We start from the raw sequence: 17,902 nt of genomic DNA on the forward strand, positions 1-17,902 counted from the left end.
CTTCTCCTGTGTTCACTGGCCATCTGGGTATCTTCTTTTAGGACACACCTGTTCAAGTCTCTTGCCTGCTTTTCTACAGAGTTGTCATTCTGTAAAACTGCTATGACATATAGTAAGTATGTCTTTTATAATAAACTGCTGGCTGGGCACAGTGGCTCACGCCTGCAATCCCAGCACTTTGGGAGGCCAAGGCAGGCAAATCACAAGGTCAGGAGATCAACACTATCCTGGCCAACGTGCTGAAACCCTGTCTCTATTAAAACACACACACACACAAAAAAAAATTAGCCAGGCGTGGTAGTGCATGCCTATAGTCCTAGCTACTTGGGAGGCTGAGGCAGGGGAATCGCTGGAACCTGGGAGGTGGAGGTTGCAGTGAGCCGGGATGGTGCCACTGCACTCCAGCCTGGCAACAGAGAGACTCTATCTCAAAACAACAACAACAACAATAATAATAATAATAATAAATAAACAGCCTGTTTCCCAGAATGGCTGTACTATTTTACATCCCCACCAGGAATGTATGCGTTCCAGCTGTTCCACAGCCACACTCAGATTTGGTGCAGTCTAGTCATTTTTAACAGGTATGCAGTGATGCCTCCCTGTGGCTGCTTTAATTTGCATTTCCCCAATAGTCAATGATATTGAACACCCCCTCATGTACTTAATTGCCATCCTTATACCCTTTTTAGTGAAGTGTCTGGTCAAGTGAGCTGCTCATTTCTTATGTTCATTTTACTGTTGAGTTTTCAGAATTCTTTATATATTTCTAGCACAGACACTATGTTGGATATGTGATATGCCATTATTTGCTACCAGTCTGTAGCTTGCCTTTTCATTCTCTTAACAGTAGTTTACACAGAGCAAAAGATTTTAATTTTGACACTGCCTGATTTATCCTTTTTTTTTTCTCTTTCTTTTCTTTTCTTTTTTTTTTTTTGAGACAGAGTTTTACTCCTGTTGCCTAGGCTGGAGTGCAATGGCGCAATCTCGGCTTACCACAACCTTCACCTCCTGGGTTCAAGCGATTCTCCTGCCTCAGCCTCCCGAGTAGCTTGGATTACAGGTATGTTCCACCACGCCTGGCTAATTTTGTATTTTTAGTAGAGATGGGTTTCTCCATGTTGTTCAGGCTGGTCTCAAACTCCCGAACTTAGGTGATCCACCCACCTTGGCTTCCCAAAGTGCTGGGATTACAGGTGTGAGCCACCGCGCCCGGCCCATTTTCTCTTTTATATGTCATATTTTTGGTACCAGGTCTAAGAACTCCTGCCTGGCACAGATCAAAAAAGATTTTCTCCAATGTTTCCTTGTAAAAGTTACACAGTTTTGCATTTCACATTTGATCCATTTTGATTTAAGTTTTCAGTAAAATGTGAGGCTTAGGGTAAAGGTTTTTTTTTTTCTGCATAAGGATGACTAACTGTTCCAACATTTATTGAAAAGATTATCTCTTGTTGCATTGCTTTTGCATCTTTTTCAAAAAAATCAAATGGCCATATTTGTGTGGGTCTATTTCTGGGCTCTCTATTCTGTTCCACTGATCTGTGTACCAATCCCTTTGCCAATATTATACTGTCTAGATTACTGTAACTTTATAGTAAACTGAATATTCAGTAATGTGATCCCTCTAACTTGAGTCTCCATTTTCTTTTTTTGAGACGGAGTCTTGCTCTGTTGCCAAGTTAGAATGCAGTGGCACAATCTCAGCTCATTGCAGCCTCCACCTCCTGGGTTCAAGTGACTCTCCTGCCTCAGCCTCCCAAGTAGCTGGGACTATAGGTGCACACCACCACACCCAGCTAATTTTTGTATTTGAGTAGAGACAAGGTTTCACCATGTTGGCCAGGATGGTCTCGATCTCTTGACCTTGTGATCCACCTGCCTCAGCCTCCCAAAGTGCTGGGATTACGGGTGTAAGCCACTACACCTGGCTTGATTCTCCATTTTCAAAACAATTTTAGCCATTTCTATTTCCTTTGTACTTCCATATAAATTTTAGAATGTCCATATCTATAAAAAGTGATCTGCTTTAATTTCTGTTACTGCAATACATCTATACATCCATTTGGGGAGAACTGACGTTTTTACTGTGTTGAGTCTTCCAATCCATGAACACAGTATGTTTATTTAGTTAGGTAACCTTTGATTCATCAGTACTTTCTAGTTTTCAGCATACAAATTCTATATGTTTTGTTAAATTTGTATTTATATATATCCTTTTGGGGGGAGCTACTATAAATGGTATTGCTTTCATTGTTTCTTGCTTGTCTTTAAGTCTGGCTAAGACAGTCCAATGTTGAGTAAGATCGGGGAAAACATATTCTTGCCTTGTTTATCTTAGGGAGAACACATTTGGTCTAAATATGCTATAAACAGTGGGATTTTATGTTGTGTGTGTGTGTGCGCGTGTGAAGTTAATCAGGTTGAGGAAGTACCCGTCTTTTCTTAGTTTGCTAAGAAGTATTATCTTTAAAAAAAAAAAAAAGAGAGAGAGACAAGGATCTTGCTATGTTGCCCAGGCTGGAACGTAGCAGCCATTCACAGGCACAACCTTAGCACACTGCAGCCTTGAACTCCTGGCCTCAAGTGATCCTCTTGCCTCAGCCTCCCAAGTAGCTAGAACTATAGGTGTGGGCAATTGTGCCTGGACGGTTTGCCAAGGATTTTTGTCATGAACGGATGTTGTATTTGGTCAAATGATTCTGCTGTATCAACTATTATGATCATATATTTCCTCCTTCTTTAGACTATTAACATGGTAGACTGATTCTTCAATATTGCTCTCCCAGCATATACCCACTTTCTCATGGCATGCTGTTGATTCTTCAATATTGCTCTCCCAGCATATACCCACTTTCTCATGGCATGCTGTCCTTCTAATATTTTGCTGAATTTGACTTGCTAATATTTTGAGAACATTTTCCGTCTATGTTCATGAAACTTACTGGTCTATCATTCTCTTTTTTGGTACTGTCTTTGGCTGGCCCTAAAATCAGGGCAGTGTTGGCCTCGTAAAATGATTTGGGAAGTCTTCTTTGCTCTTCTATTTTCTGGAATAGATTTTGTGGAAGAGATATTGGTGTTATATTTCTTTTAAATGTCTAGCAGAGTCCACCAGTGAAACTATCTTGGCCCGGAGAATTCTTTTTGGGGAGATTTTTAACTATAAATTCATTATTAAAAGAATGAATTTAAAAATAGGTTTAGGGCTATGCAGATTATTCTATTGACTTTTAGTAGTTTGTGGCTTTTGAGGAATTAGTCTCTTTCACCTAAATTGTTCAATTTCTGTTTGTAGGCTTGTTCAGACTATTGCAGTATTAACCTTTATCTACAGTAATGTACCTCTTTAATTTCTGTTATTGATATTTTACATGTTTTCTTTAGTATTGGTATTTTGTTTTTTCCTTACAGTCTTGCTAAAGGTTTATCATTTTGTTAACTTTTTAAAAAATAAGTTCATTATTTCATTGGTTTTTGTCTATTATTTTTGTTTTAGATATCATAGCTTTCTGCTCGTCTTTATTTTCTTCATTGTGCTTGCTTCAGACTTATTTTGCTATAGGTTTTCCTTGTTTCTCCAGGTAGAAGGTTGAGTTATTGACTTGACACCTCTTTTTTCATCTAAGCATTTTAGTGCTATAAATTTCCCTCTAAGTACTGCCTTAACTACATCCCACAAATTTATCTTTTCATTCTTGTTCATTTCAAATTGTTTTCTAATTTTCCTTCCAACTTTTTCTCTTACCTGTAAATTATTTAGAAGTGTTATTTAATTTTAAATTATACTGTATTGGAGAACATACTTGACATAAATTCAATACTTTTAAATTTGTTAAGTTTTGTTTTTTTGTTTTATAACTAACTCAGGATATATTAATTGTTCTATACGTACCCGAAAAAATGTATTCTGTTTTTGAGGGGAGTGTTCTATCTATGTCAGTTAGGTCAAGTTGGTTGATAGTGTTTTCAGATCTTCTATATTCTTGCTAATTTTCTGTCTACTAGTTCTATTTATTATTGAGACTGTTGGAGTCTCCAACTATAGTTGTGGATTTGTCTGTTTCTGTTTTCAGCTCACACCCCTATGTCTCCATCCTCCCCTGCACCCCAGCCTAGTAATTCTCCACTATGATCAGATTTCAAATGCCTTCACATAGATGACTTTTATCAGTTTTGGGTCATTATCAGTGGATGGTTAATCCAAATTAACAGTTCTGTCACCAATTCTTCCTTCTTTTAATAGAAAAAGAAACTAACTCTAAAAGGTTTCCTGAGGTCACTCAGTGCATAAAGAGGGTTTAACTCCTTTCTATTAACCAGACTGTCCCCTAAACTTACACCAGTGTCCCGTGCACCCTATATCACAGGAAAACTTAGCTCTTAGAAGGGTTTTTCTTATAATTGGGTGTGTGTGTACTAAAATCTAGAAGTAATATATGAACATATTCTTACTTAAAAATTGAATCTTGTAGGCAAGCCTGCTTCTCCGTGGGCCCGAGCCCTTTACCTGAGATCACCTTGTTTCAGCTGGTGGCTTCATTTGGATTTTATTATTAGGCTGACCTGTCCCCCACGGGAACAAATCTCCAAAAGATAATGGAAGTCATTGGAAGCACATGATATAAAATTTAAAAAGATTTACACATATTTTTCATGAATGTGCCATGAGGTTATGTCAAGTTATATAATCAGTAACTTTTCCCTGCCAACTGATAGGGGATTAAACCTTAAATTTGTTCAAGTGACAATTTTTAGCCTCCCAAAAGACCATCAAGATTTAACTGACAGCCCAAAGCACAGGCTTGTTGGCATCTGTATGGGGAGGTACAGGTGCAGATCAATGCACGGTGATCAACGCCTGTGTGAACACTTTAAAATCACAGTCTCAACGCCAAGAGGGACTTTCCCCCTCCACCCAACAAAGCAAGTAGAACCAACAGGGGCGTGTCTGCTCTAGGTGTGCGGCACAGAGGAAAGGGATGGGAGCAAGGAGTCGCCAGGATAACACTGCGGAGGAAGGGTAGCGGAGCTCTTCAGCACACACCTGTGCGGCCACACGAGCCACCTGCTTGGTGGGTTAGCAGGGCAGACTCAAGCCTGGAAGCTGCTTTGACTGAGCTGATTCAGTGGAAAACAGGGATAAGAACACAGCCCCTCAGGATGTCCTGCACTGTGAGCGACAGGGCAGGGTGAGCCCCTGTATAGCCCTGGACACCAGGCACATACCAGCTGGGTCATGCACAGAAGGAGGCCTGCAAGTGAACCAAGGAGGGGCTTGGGTGGGCACTGGCTGCTCATACCTTGGCTGGCTTCTGGCAGCAGGGAGCTTAGAGGAAGTGGGGGCGAAGATTCAGGGGCCTCGGGGGTGGGGTGCTCAGCCACTGGACAGATGATGAACCACCTCTTCCCAGTGTGCAGGACTGAAGGGCAGAACAGAAACAGCGCGCTGAGTGAGTGTCTCTCCAGGCCGATGTGACCCCCACCACCTGCACCAGACTTGGCACCAAAGGTCTGGGGAACTCCTTTAGCCTATGGGATTTTCTCTAGGAAGGGTCTGGGCAGAGAACACTATTCCCAGTCATAATCCCTATCACTTCCCTCCATGAAGCAGGTGGTTCCTCAGGCCCCTTGGTAAAGAGGCCTTAGTGACGGGTTTCTGCCTGCTCTTCCCTCATACCAGAGGACAAGGGGTGCACAGTCAACCTGGGGTGCCTCATTGGCACCCAGAAGCTCCCAAGAGGGTCCCTGGCGTAGGCTTGGCTCCTGGGATGCCCAAGGCACCATCCACGAAGGCCGTGATGCTAGTTGCAGGTGACAGCTCCTGGGACGGGACAGCTGTCCCCAGACAGGAGCCCCCTGGTCACCACATGCTTCCATAATCCCCCCATGCAATGGCCAAACCCCTGATAATATGCTGAGCAGGGGCTTTTATCAAACGCCTGCTGAAAAGCAGGGAAGGAAGTTACAGACTCACCGTTCTGCTGATACACGGGGGCGTTGGCTTGGGATTGCCGGCTCTCCTGAATGAGGTGGAGGGTCAGAAACGAGTCCACTGAGCTGCCGCGCCCACTGCCCAGCTGCCGCACTCTTGCCACCCCCCAACCAGGATTTCACAACCTCACCTCCCTGGCGCCCAGGCCACAGGTGCTGAGGTGTGGCAGGCTGGTCCCTGGGTCAGAGCCACGGTCAGCGTCCGTGTCCTCACTAAGCATGTCCTCTGCCTTGTCCATGACATCTTTCATCTGCTCAATGAACGTCTCCCGCTCAGCCTGCAGGATGAAATCATGCTCTACCTGCAAAGAGATGCACTACCAATGAGGATCAGCTGCAAGGTCAAGACTGCCCTGGGTCTTCATCTGGATTGACGGATGTCTACCCTATACCAGGCCCCAGGGGAAGACATGGGGAAGGGGTGCAGTCCCCAAGACAGGGGCTGAACAGCTCAGCAAGTGACACGGATGGCCCCAGGGAAAGACATGGGGAAGGGGTGCAGTCCCCAAGACAGGGGCTGAACAGCTCAGCAAGTGACATGGATGGCCCCAGGGAAAGACATGGGGAAGGGGTGCAATCCCCAAGACAGGGGCTGAACAGCTCAGCAAGTGAGATGGATGGCCCCAGGATGGGAGGAGAACAGCTTCATCTTAAGAAGCAACTCCTGACTCCAAGCCAGCAACTCCCTGCTCCAAGCCAGGGACCTGAGCCGTCATTGTCCTGCCCCAGCTGGAGCTGGTTACAGACCCTGAGGCTGGTGCAGCCATCTGCAGAGCAGGTGAGTACACAGGATGGAGGGGGCCAAGGACGGGGACTGGGAAGAGGGGAGGGGGTCCACCTGGGCACAGGTGCCCAGGCAGTCATGACAGATAAGGAGGGTGGGATTGAAGGCAAAGGCTCCAGCCAGCAGGAGGTTGTGGGGGGATAGAAAGCATCAGCGGGATGGGAAGGCTATAGCAGGAGGGCCCCATGTCACCTGTCGGTCTCTGCACCTCCAGCTCTCCCAGCCTCAGCCTTTGACCTTCAACTATGGCCCCGGCACACACGCAAGCATGGCCTGATGTCCAATGAGCAGCTCCTGTCATGGCTGAGGGGAGGTCCCACGCCACAGCCTGGAAATCATGAAGCCTCCAGACCAGGGGCTCAGGACACATCCGCAGTCCCCAACTTTCACTGTGGGCACATGGCCCCAAGCTCACACCTGGCTCTGGCTACATCCTTGGCCACTCAGGCAGAGAGACTGCTGTGCATCTCATAAAACCATACCAATGAAAGAGGTCAGCCTGTGCCACCACCCAGTGGGGTCCATACCCTGCCTCTTTCCTGCCATGGCACCTCCTCCCACCTACACACCTCTACAGTCACCAAGATGCTCTAGGCCTGGCCTGGGGCATCCATGGTCCCAGACCTTTTCTGGGATGGGCCCATCTGCCCTACTTAACCAGCTGGCTGCAAAGCAGGGCTCCTCTGCACCCCACACTCCCCTGGCACCCCAGACCCCATCCCCAGGAGTACCACCTGCATACACCCCTAGACAAAGTGCTGGCTTGTGCTGTGTTCTGTGATTGAGCTAATTTAGTGTAGCGTGTGACTGCGATGTTGTCTTACGAGGAACAGTATATTGTGGCCAAAGGTGAAGCATCCTGCCAGCTGTGACAGGAGTGCTCCATGCGAGAATTTAGGCAATGTTCCAATTCTGTGAAACTTTCACTAAACGAAATTGAACTAGAACCCCTTTGCAAGTAGAAAATGTTTTCCTATTATGTTTCTTTTTTTAAGTATGTTGAGAATAAAATTAATTTGAAAATAAAACAAAAATCTAAAAATACAGGGTCCAGGTATAACCTGACTTTAGAATCCATGCCAATTAAATGAAACCTCTGCAGTTCCACCTTTTCTAAGGGGCTGGCAAGGTCATTACGGTTAGAATGATGAACCTGAGGCCTGAAGACCTCTAACCACTGATGGGACATTCAGGGACACCTGGTGCCTCACGCTCCCAGGAAGAAAGTCCACAGGGCAGGCAGGAGCTTGTCTGAACAGCGCCTGTCCCACTGGCCACACACCCACCCTTCAACTTGGGCCCCTGGAGCCAGTCTGTTCCCGGGACAGGAACAGGTTGACGGGGAAGACTGCTGGGCTGTTTTTATGGACTGAATTTGTATATCTGTAGCATGCTTACTTCAGACAGGTATGCTAGGTGACTTGGTTTACTAAGATGATAGAAAAGGCAATAAAATAAGAGGAGTATCTGAGTGCTGAGTGTAAAAACCAAGTCTGAGAAGATGCTACTTTTACAAAGCACACAGCTAAAGAATAGCCACATCACTTACTGTGCAGGACTTACATGTGTGCAGCTCACAAAGACTCACACACAGAGATACATAGAAGACTGAAACCAGGGGATCGGTGGACACGACACAGGCTGATGTGGCTGAGTGATAACTTCACAGGCATTCACTTTATTATTCTTTATCATGTTTGAAACATGTGTGTATAAAGTAACACAAGACACAGGTTAAAGACACAGTAAGATAAGAGATGTTCTCCAGTTTCAGCAACCCAGCGAGGATCTGGCATTCCTGCTGTGCCGAAGAACCAGCTGCTGTCTGCTGACAAAGACTCTTCCCTAACCAAAGTGCATCTAGCGCCTCTGACCCTCCGACTAGGCCTTGTCCTGTCTTCAGCCTAAGCCAGTTGTAGTGAGAATTCCCAGCCTTCACATCTGACCATATTCCTCATCTCCCACCTTTGAGGTTGAACAAAGCCTCTCACCTGCCCCCAGCAAGGATCCTGTTACAAGGGTTTCTCCAGAATCCCTGACCTTGACATCTCCTCTTAGCTATTTTTCAGCCACCCATCCCCACACTGCTCCTTGGCTATGATTCCCCTGTGGTCTCTGCTGCGTTCAGTTAAACTCATTCTCTCTCCCCTACTGCCACAGTCCTGAATAAAGTCTTCCCAACCACTGTAACAAGTGTCAGAAGAATATCTCTAATGCTGCAGGGGACTATGCCCTGGGCCTGGGCTCTGGGAGGGTTTTGTCCAAGCTATCTCTGCAAAGCAGACACTAAGGCAGGAACTTGTTCCCTAGAAGCAGAAAGCCAGGGGTTTCCCCTGCAAAGCCCACATGAGGATTTCATGAAGCCAGGGCAGGGGTGGCCAGGGTGATGCAGCCCAAGGGGGTAGCTGCAAGGTAGACACATGGGGCAATCTCTGTTTTTAACTTGAATGGAATATTCTATTCCCTACTCATGCTGGCCCACTCCAGGCACTTGGTGGCCATCTAGAGTGAGAGCTACAACACTGTCCAGTGTGCTGTCAGCCCCTTTAGGACCTGGCTTCCTAAAGCTCACTAATGCAGGAATAATGGTCTGGAGAGAATGTTCTCCTGGAAGGCAGTCACAGATGGACCAGGAAATTTGACGAACACACATGCATCCTTTCCATGTGTTTCTTCGTGTGTGCTTTCAGCTGGAGAGCTTCTAAGGGCCCGAAAACGATCCCCACTCCCAGCCTGGGTCAGGTGCCAGGGACCACAGGTGTGGGGCTGTGAAGGCCTACAAGGTGCTTATGGACTCAGGTTGGTCTACACAGGCAGGGAGGGGTGGCTCCAAAGGGAGGTGCAGGCAGAGTTGGGTGGGCTTGGAGCCCACATCCTAGCTGGGGAGGCTGGAGGAGGCTCTAAGCAAGGACCACAGGACATTAGACTCTGGGATGCCCTCCGCATGCCTTACTCAAGGAACCTATCCACAAGGCTTCCTTGTATTTGGAGGAAAGGCTCAGGTGTTTCAGAAGCCCTCAGGGAGCAGCATCTTAGAAAGGTTAGGGACACATCCTTCAAGCTGTTCTTCCAAACTCAAGGGGTTTCCGCCCGTTGTGGGGAAGAGCCCGGGGAGTAAATGGTCAGTACTACCCTTGAAAAGCCCCTGGGCCAACTGACACCTCCACACAAAGTCAGGCTCAACATGTGGCCTGTGGCGCTCTGCTCGGGCCCATACGCCCCCAAGGAACACTAGGAGCCAAGCCACCCAGACCCAACCTCACCATGTACGTCGCGATCTCGTCAGGCGCGTCCCCATCCAAGTCGAACTTGAAGGTCACCATCTTGTGGTTGTGCGTCTCCAACTGGCACTCCACCATCTTGTCCCCAGTGTTGCACACCTGGAAAGGGCACGGTCAGCCCCTGCTGTGCGCACACACCACGTGCCCCGTGCACCGGCCTCGGCCCCCTCACGTGCCCTGCCCACTTACGTTCAGGATGGTAAGTCGGGGCCGACTGGCCCTCTCCTGCCGGGAGCGCGCGCGTGTGGACCTGCGGTGGTGTTTCCGGGCTGCCCTGCCCTCCAGCCTGCCCCCTCCAAAGGCGCCTTCACAGCTGTCACTCAGCTCTTTTCCAGAAGTGACATCAGAACCTCCATAGCTGGACAAAAACCAAGAACATTAATGGCACCAAAGGACAACCAGCAGGTCATCTCTGGTGGGGAAAGTCGGCTTCTACGGAACAGTGTGGAGTCTCCAGGGCCCAAATTTGTGACTTATGGAAGCATACCCCAAGCCTACTTTTGGGCCCACACCCTGCTCCCTGCTCCTAGCTACTGGCTGCATGACCCTGGTCCTCTCAGTCTCCTGACCTGTAAATAGGCCCCTGTGCCTCAATTTCCCCATCTGTGCCATGACAACAGAAACACGTCAACCACTGTTGTGAAGCCAATCTGTTTTGCAGTCTGCAAAATGCCAAACACAGGCAGTGCCCCGTACCACTGGAGAGTGGAACAAATGGTCACAGTTCAAATAAGGACACAGTTCATTTCCTAAAATACCTGTGCCTGTAGCCCAGGAGGTCAGAAGACCCAGGATCTGGTCTGGATTTAACCCTGTATACAGAGGTTCACCCTCCCAGCCCCCTCCGAGTCTCTGGGCACTGCGGACTCCATTCATAGCCTCTCCCTTCGGGAACATTCTCAGTACTGCAAACCAGAGCAGGGACCCAGAGCCCAGCCAGCGGCCTCAGACTACCAAAACTCCAACAACAGCTGGCAAGACCCAGAGAGGAGGCCCCTGAGGCTCCAGCAGGTAATGTTTGAAAAAGCCCTAAAGGCATCAGGGCAAACTGCAGTGGGTTCCATGGGAAGCAGCAGCAAAGAGCCAGGCTGAGTGGCTGTATGGGCCTGTGCCCCCCCAACCTGTACTGCGAAGTTGAGGCTGGGCCACAGTACCTCTCACAGCTCTGCGGGAGGCCGGGCGGCTTGTCCTGCGAGGCCTGCTCCTGAAATAAAAACGCAGAGAAAAGAGAACGGGTCATGCTGGCTCCCGCCTCCCTGTGGGCACAGCCGCGCACAGTCAGCTCTCCCTCCCCACATCCTCGGCCCAGCCTGCTCCCCTGCCTTCTCCTGCTCTCTTCTGCAGCCAGGTGGGTACGACCCAGGGGGCACCACAATGGGGGCAGGCTTGGAGGTTTTTATCTTGTTGAAACACTTGGAGCCAAGTGGATTCATAAAAGCTGGGAGCCACTTCCTTTCCAAAAATGTAACCCACTTTGAACATCCCTCAAAAAGGACACACTGGTTCTATGAAAGCTTTTCCCAGTCTCTTGCATCCTGTCCCAGGGAAAGCATCCTCTAAACTATGTCTATAAAAATCACACCCTCTGTCTTGATGTGGCTTACAGAAAGTGTGAAATCTAGGGAGAGATGAGAACAGGCCCTGGGTGGCTGTCCCAGAGCCAAGCAACCCCGATTTCTAGGGCTAAGACCTCAGGTCACTGTGCAGACCCCTGGTGGCTGCAACTACCCAGTCATGGGACAGGTTGCAGGGAGGAGTACACACCTCTTGGGCCGGTTCCACCGTCAGCTGGACAGCTGGGCAGGGGCTGGCGATCCCAGGCCCACCAGGCAGTGGCGGGTTTGCTGGTGGCAGAAGCGTGGCTGTCTGGGTGGGCACACTCTGCACAGAGGCGGACACCGTGGCCAGGGAGCTGGGGAACTGAGGCAGGAGCTCAGGGGCAGCAGGCAGCAGCACTTCCGGCAGAGGCGGGGAGAGGACCCCAGCCGGGGGCACAGGCACAGTGGGGACCTGAGCAGTGACATCTACAGCATAGGGAGCTGGGTGGCCAAGCAGAATCTGGCGGCACAGGGGACAAGGTGCAAGTCAGGCTCGATGCTGCCTTCACTGAGGGCCTGTGCCCAGATGTGTCCGTGAACACCTAGGCAGAGACTGGAATACCCCTCTCCAGTCCACACCCTCCCCAAGGGGAGCCCTGTCTCAGAGCACATTTAGTGGATGGAGTGAGCAGAAGCAAATAGGAATGGGCATTCTCATGCCCCTTTCTGTGTAAGTCTATTTGTGTAGAAAGGCCAGGAACAGGGCTCCATCTATGAACCTGCCAAGCTCAGCTGAAGAGTCAGAGGGCAAGACACAGCATCGGAGCCAGGCCCCCACCACCCCTTGGGGCCTGGGGCAACCTGCCCCATCTGGTCCCTGGTCAGAGCACGTACAGGGCACCTGCCACCAACACCTGCCACCTTCCAGAGGGCGACTGTGGCTCAGGCTTGGCTTCCCCACTGTTCTCTCTCTAAAAAGCTCTTTGGGAGTAAAAGGTAAAACAAGTGGGGAAGGAGGGACCATGAATTGGAAAGTACAAGTGCCCTCTGTCTTCTGCCCCCAGTTTGGAGTTGAGAAGGCTGAAAATTTAGAGGAACTTCTCACCTCTCAGGGCTGGAAGGAACAGCCACATTCACTGAGCCTGCTGGCCCTGAGACCCTTTGTTGGCAGCCAGTGGTGGGGTCAGAGATACCAAGCCCCAGCCTGGCAGGTGGCCACTTCCCTCCTGAACAGACAGATACCGCAGCCGCTGCATTCAGGGGCCCCATGGGGTGGCCGGCCCAGCTCATCAACAGACTTCTGGACCCTTCCCTGGACAAACAGCAGGGACAGCCACTGAGTCTGGCAGTGACCCCCACAAGTCACAGGGTTCCCTCTCTAGCTACTAACTGTGGCCAGAAAGGCTCTTCAGGTAGGAAGGCCCAGACAGCAAGGTCTCCCTCCTGCTCCCCAGTGTGGGCCTCGGCTTTCTGAGAAACAGACCTGACTGTGAACCAGCAGGCTCTGAGCTGCCGCTAAACCTGCCGCTGGGACCAACAGCACTTGCTCAGGTGGGCCGCAGAACAGATGCGATTCTTCCCACTCACTATTTAATCAGATGCCATCCTGCTATCCATTACGTACCATCCCTTCCTTCTTTACGCACAAAACCCTCTGGAGACGAGACAGCAAGAAGTGATGGCCAGGAGGAATGGCTCATAGTGCGGCATCTTACTCCAGACTGGATTCAACACTAATGGAGCTGGGGGCACCTGGCACCAGGGAGGCTCCACCCCAGGCCCCTTCACATTAAGCTCTGCCAGCCGCTTTCCTGCGGAGGCTGAGGCTCAAAAGGCCTGGTTGTGCCACAGTTACAGGGTTGATGAGGCTCAGAGCTGGGGTGGGGCCAGGTGGGCGGAGGCCAGGAGAGGAGGCCCAGGTGGGAAAATGCCAAGAAGGATAGGACCCAGGTGAGGAGGCCTAGGTGCGAGAGGGCCCAGGCAGGAAGGCTCCCACACCAGCCTCTCTCCCCTCACTCAAGTTTGAACACAATAGTCTGTAAGCCCCCAAACATGAGTGGGCTGTAGGGCTGTGGATCCCTGTGGGAAGGCTTCCCATCAGTAGGGTGCATATCCTGTGTTCCAGAGCGCCCGTTCACAGCCGGCCAGCATGCTGCCAAGGGGTCTCCACAAGACCTGACACCAGAACATGGTCCTGGGTCCCACCATGATCACCCTTGCAGCCAGCAGCGTCACCTGCCCCCAGCCCCCGCCTCACTATTGGCCTGGCTTCCTCACCCTCCCTAAGATGGGGTTGTCACCCTGCCTCATCCTAAGAAGGTGCTCTTTAAAGGGCAGACCTCAGATAGATGCCCTGTGCCCCAATGCAAGCCACACCAAGGCTACCAGACCAGCCCTGGATGAGGGAAGGTGCAAAGATACCACAAGAGCAGGGGCCACAGAGCCGTGGGAAGGGAGGGACACAGAACCTATCAGCCACGACTCCCTCATCTCCTAACCCATCCAAAAAACAGAGATGCAGATACTTCGCGTTGGCGCCAGCCCCCGCCTCCCTCAGCCTCACACACATCTCTTCCTGAGAGGGGCGGGCCCCGGGCAGAGCTGCCTCCTTGCCTGGCTCCCAGCTACTGGGGTGCTCAGTCAGGGTACTCAGATCGCACAGGCCCAGCAGGACAGAGCAGCCAAAAGTCCTTTATAACTCTGGGTCTTGAGGGCCCCCCACATGCTGGGACGGTGAGCCCCTGCCCTGCAGGTGATTACCTGGCTCCCTGGTGCAGCAGCCGGAGCAGCCTGTTCAGGAAGGTGGGGCTGAAGGGGCTCAGGGCGCACAGGCAATGCTGGCTGCGGTGGCAGCACGGGTTGTGGGGGCAGTGTGGGTTGCGGGGCCAGTACGGGTTGTGGGGGTAGCGTGGGTTGTGGGGGCAGTGCCGGCTGTGGAGGGGTGGCCCGAATATTCTGCACCGTGTGGTGGGGGGAAGGAGGTACGTCGGTGGGCGCCATCTGTGGGAAGGCCGTTGGGTACACAGGTTGGGCTGGGAGCTGGGCCACAGCAGGATGAATGGACAGGGCAGCCACGCCCGGTGGGGCCACAGCCAGCAGGGGGATGGCGGCCGGTGCATTTGGCACAATGGTCCGGCAGGGCACTGCCAGGGGTGCCCCAGGGGGATGGGGCAGCTTCACAGCCTGCAGAGGCAGGGCTGGGGATGCAGGGGGGAGCGGGGCAGCAAGGCTCGGCAAGATCACGGCTGGAGAGAAATACTGAGGCGGTGGCACAGGGGGCACGGTCGCGGTCGGCAGGTCTGGGAGGGCCGGAGGGAGGCCGTCGATTCCCGCCAGGGGCGTGATTGGGGGCACAACAGGAATTGGGGCCATCTGAAAGAGATACAGGAGTGCGTCAGTGTGAGCCCCGACCAAGGGTCCCTGCCCACAGCGCTTGCATTCAAGGACAGCCACAGTCATTGGGGACAAGGGGACACAGGATGAGGAGAGCATGGCCCTTTCCCTCTGAGATACCTTTGTGTAGCTGCTGTTGAAGGGAACCCAAACATAGACCCAACAGAAGCAGAAATCCCAATCACGTAAAGCTCTTCAAATAGAAAAGGAAAGCTGGCAGGCTGGAAAGGACCTGCTAGATCACCCCGGCCCAGTGCAGGGAGGCCTCCTTGCATCCACACTCATTACAGCCACGCTGGGGCTCCGAGGCAGTCAGGGGCAGCTCACATACTGTGAGCGGCAAGGGCAGTGACCACAAGTCACAGAGAAGTGACTTCAGAGCCCTGGAGCATTTTCATTAAGGGCTGGGACTGTCAGAGCTACCAGACTGGCCCTGAGCATCTGCAATCACCTTAGCCTGATACGGCAACCATGTACAAATTCAAGTTGAAACCTAACTTCTTAGAGGGTTCTCAGTGAAAGAAAATCTTTGCGCCACCTTGGCTGGCTCAAGCAACACCCCTATCTTGTCCAGCCTTCCCACAGCAGGAACTCCCGAAACCTCGTCTGCATCTTCTCAGCAACGTATGTGCCTTCCAGGGGCAGCTGATGCCAGGCCACGTGGATTCAGCACTTCCGTCTTTGACAGCCTTCTCGTCCATGCTGGTGTGTGTCCCCTGGCCTACACTTCCATGCAATCAAGAGGCAGCAAAAATGCACACGGACTTCTGTCTGAACGAGCAAGATGACAATTTCACTAGACCTTGAAGCCATCTAACATCCTATGGTGACATCTGGGCCTGAGCGGTAGGTGAGACAACATCTTCTAGGTGGGGCTCGTGAATCACAGGAACACTTGCTTGCCCCATCTTCAGAGTGAAGCACACTTCCAGTCTTGCCATTGATCAGTCCACCGGGGTCACCAAAGGCCTCTGAAATACCTAGAATCCTTCATGCCATTTACCTGGGCAATGGTACCCTGGCCCCGGCTACGTTCTGCACCAGTTGCATGTGGTTCGGTCTGATAGTGTCCCCAGAGAGTCAACAATGCCACCGGCTGGCTCTGGAACTCTAAGAGCCACATGTCGCATGACCCCAGGGAGCTCCACAGAAAAACGCTCCTCCATGGCAAACCCACCCACTTTCTGTGCCAGCCCAGCAACCACCTTGAGACTGTTGTCCATGATGTTGAACTAAAAAACTTTTTCCTTCCTGGATGAGCCTGGGCACATGGGTACTGAGAGCAGATAGGCACATTGCTGGTAGGATGCCGGGTGATGGGGTGCTGGGCTGCCCACCCTCCCTGAAGGACCCCATCTGCCACTCACAGCCCAGAAGGTGTCATGGCCTGGAAGGACCAAGTGTGGCCTGCCAGGTTGGGAGAGAAGGTGAGGCTGGAGGGCAGGAGACAGCAGCCCAGCCGGCCACCAAGGGAGGCTGACACTCATGGGTCCAGTGTTGTGAGCAGAGGAAAAAGGACAAGTGGCCCGTTGTGTGGGTCCCTGGAACATTCCTGGTGCATATGACTCTGCACAAAGCCCACGCTGCCTACCCTGGACTCCCTAGCCCAGCCCCAACTCCCTGGCCAGCCCCACCCCAGGTCACAGGTCACATGCACAGACAAGCCCCTGTGGGAGTCCTGGTGCACCAGCTAGGGTCTGGCAAACTGCGCCACCATTGATGGCAGCTGTCAACCTAGAAGTACCTGCGGAGGGACTTGAGCAAGTGGCTGCAGAGGTGCCTGAGGCATCTGGAGGGGCTTCAGCTGAGCGGGGGCCCCCACCTGGGAGGCTGGAGCCAGGTACTGTGGCAGAAGAGGGGGCACCGGCTGGAGGGGGGCCACGGGCTGTGGGGCCAGGACCTGTGGCAGGGGTGTTGGCTGGGCCAGCGGAGGAGGCTGGAGAGAGAGAAAGCAGCTCCCCTTAGACCACCAATCTGCTCAGACGAGTGCACTCCACTGGTTAGATATGACAGGATATCAACCCTCACCCTCACATGTACACGCACATGCTCACATTCACACATGCCTGCATACACACTTGCACAATCACATGTATACACATTCAGACACACAGACAACCAAACTCCAGCCAGTCTGGAGTCATGGGCACAGCAAATCTTACACGACATTCTGAATAAACAGAGCCCTACATGTGCAGGGTACTGGAAACACTATGCACGCACACATGCAAATGCACACACACACACACACGCTCACGGGAGAGCCACCCCCATCCCTCAGCCACACCAAAGACCTGGGGGAACCACAGAGGACATGAATGAAGGGGCCTGTGGGAGGTGCTCACAGACCTGGGCCCAGGGGCCAGCAGAGCTGACTGCCTGCCTGGGGGGACAGTGGCCACAGGAGGTGCCATACTCACCTGCTGGCTGGGGGGCACTGGCTGGCCTGGGCCCGTGGGCACGGGGGTGCTGGGCGGTGGCAGCACAGGAGCAAAGCTCATGGCCGGATCTGGGAAGTGCTGCTGGAGGGGCGGAGGGCAGGCAGTGGGCAGGACGGAGCCTACCGGCAGGCCAGGCTGCAGAAAGCAACAGGGCCACACTCAGCAGCGGCTCTAAGCCACCAGGCCCATGCTCCTGGGCAGGGGCGAAGTAGCCTCATGTCATCTCTGTGCCTGGCCCCCACCAGCATCCCTCTTTCCATAAACATGACAGCCGAAGCAGTGAGGGGGCCCTGGGCATCATTCACAACAGTGAAGGGCCAGCAACAGCACAGCTCCCAGCCCAGGGGCTCCAGGCACATCAGCCCTCAACAGAACACTGAACAACCACAAAAAAGGCCAGCACAGAGGCTTCGCAGAACCATGGAGAAAGGCTCCCGAGGACATTAAAATGGGGAAGCTCAGCCGGGC

General features: G+C 51.8%; 1 protein-coding gene across 1 annotated transcript in view; it reads right to left on the bottom strand.

Annotated features, from left to right (window-relative positions):
- WNK2 (WNK lysine deficient protein kinase 2) overlaps nucleotides 1-17,902 on the bottom strand; it is a 124,479-nt gene that overhangs the window by 31,306 nt on the left and 75,271 nt on the right. Inside the window, exons 9-18 of the mRNA XM_021671904.2 lie at nucleotides 17,414-17,569; nucleotides 16,738-16,929; nucleotides 14,361-14,972; nucleotides 11,827-12,120; nucleotides 11,217-11,266; nucleotides 10,252-10,420; nucleotides 10,045-10,161; nucleotides 6,129-6,299; nucleotides 5,981-6,026; nucleotides 5,307-5,426 (exon numbers count right to left, since the gene is read on the bottom strand). Of these exons, the coding sequence (XP_021527579.2) occupies nucleotides 5,307-5,426; nucleotides 5,981-6,026; nucleotides 6,129-6,299; nucleotides 10,045-10,161; nucleotides 10,252-10,420; nucleotides 11,217-11,266; nucleotides 11,827-12,120; nucleotides 14,361-14,972; nucleotides 16,738-16,929; nucleotides 17,414-17,569 (1,927 nt within the window). The remainder of the gene's footprint in view (nucleotides 1-5,306; nucleotides 5,427-5,980; nucleotides 6,027-6,128; nucleotides 6,300-10,044; nucleotides 10,162-10,251; nucleotides 10,421-11,216; nucleotides 11,267-11,826; nucleotides 12,121-14,360; nucleotides 14,973-16,737; nucleotides 16,930-17,413; nucleotides 17,570-17,902) is intronic.

Source organism: Aotus nancymaae, unplaced genomic scaffold (assembly GCF_030222135.1).
Source record: "Aotus nancymaae isolate 86718 unplaced genomic scaffold, 86718_ANA_hifiasm-v0.15.2.pri h1tg000041l, whole genome shotgun sequence".
NCBI classification, from domain to species: domain Eukaryota; kingdom Metazoa; phylum Chordata; class Mammalia; order Primates; family Aotidae; genus Aotus; species Aotus nancymaae.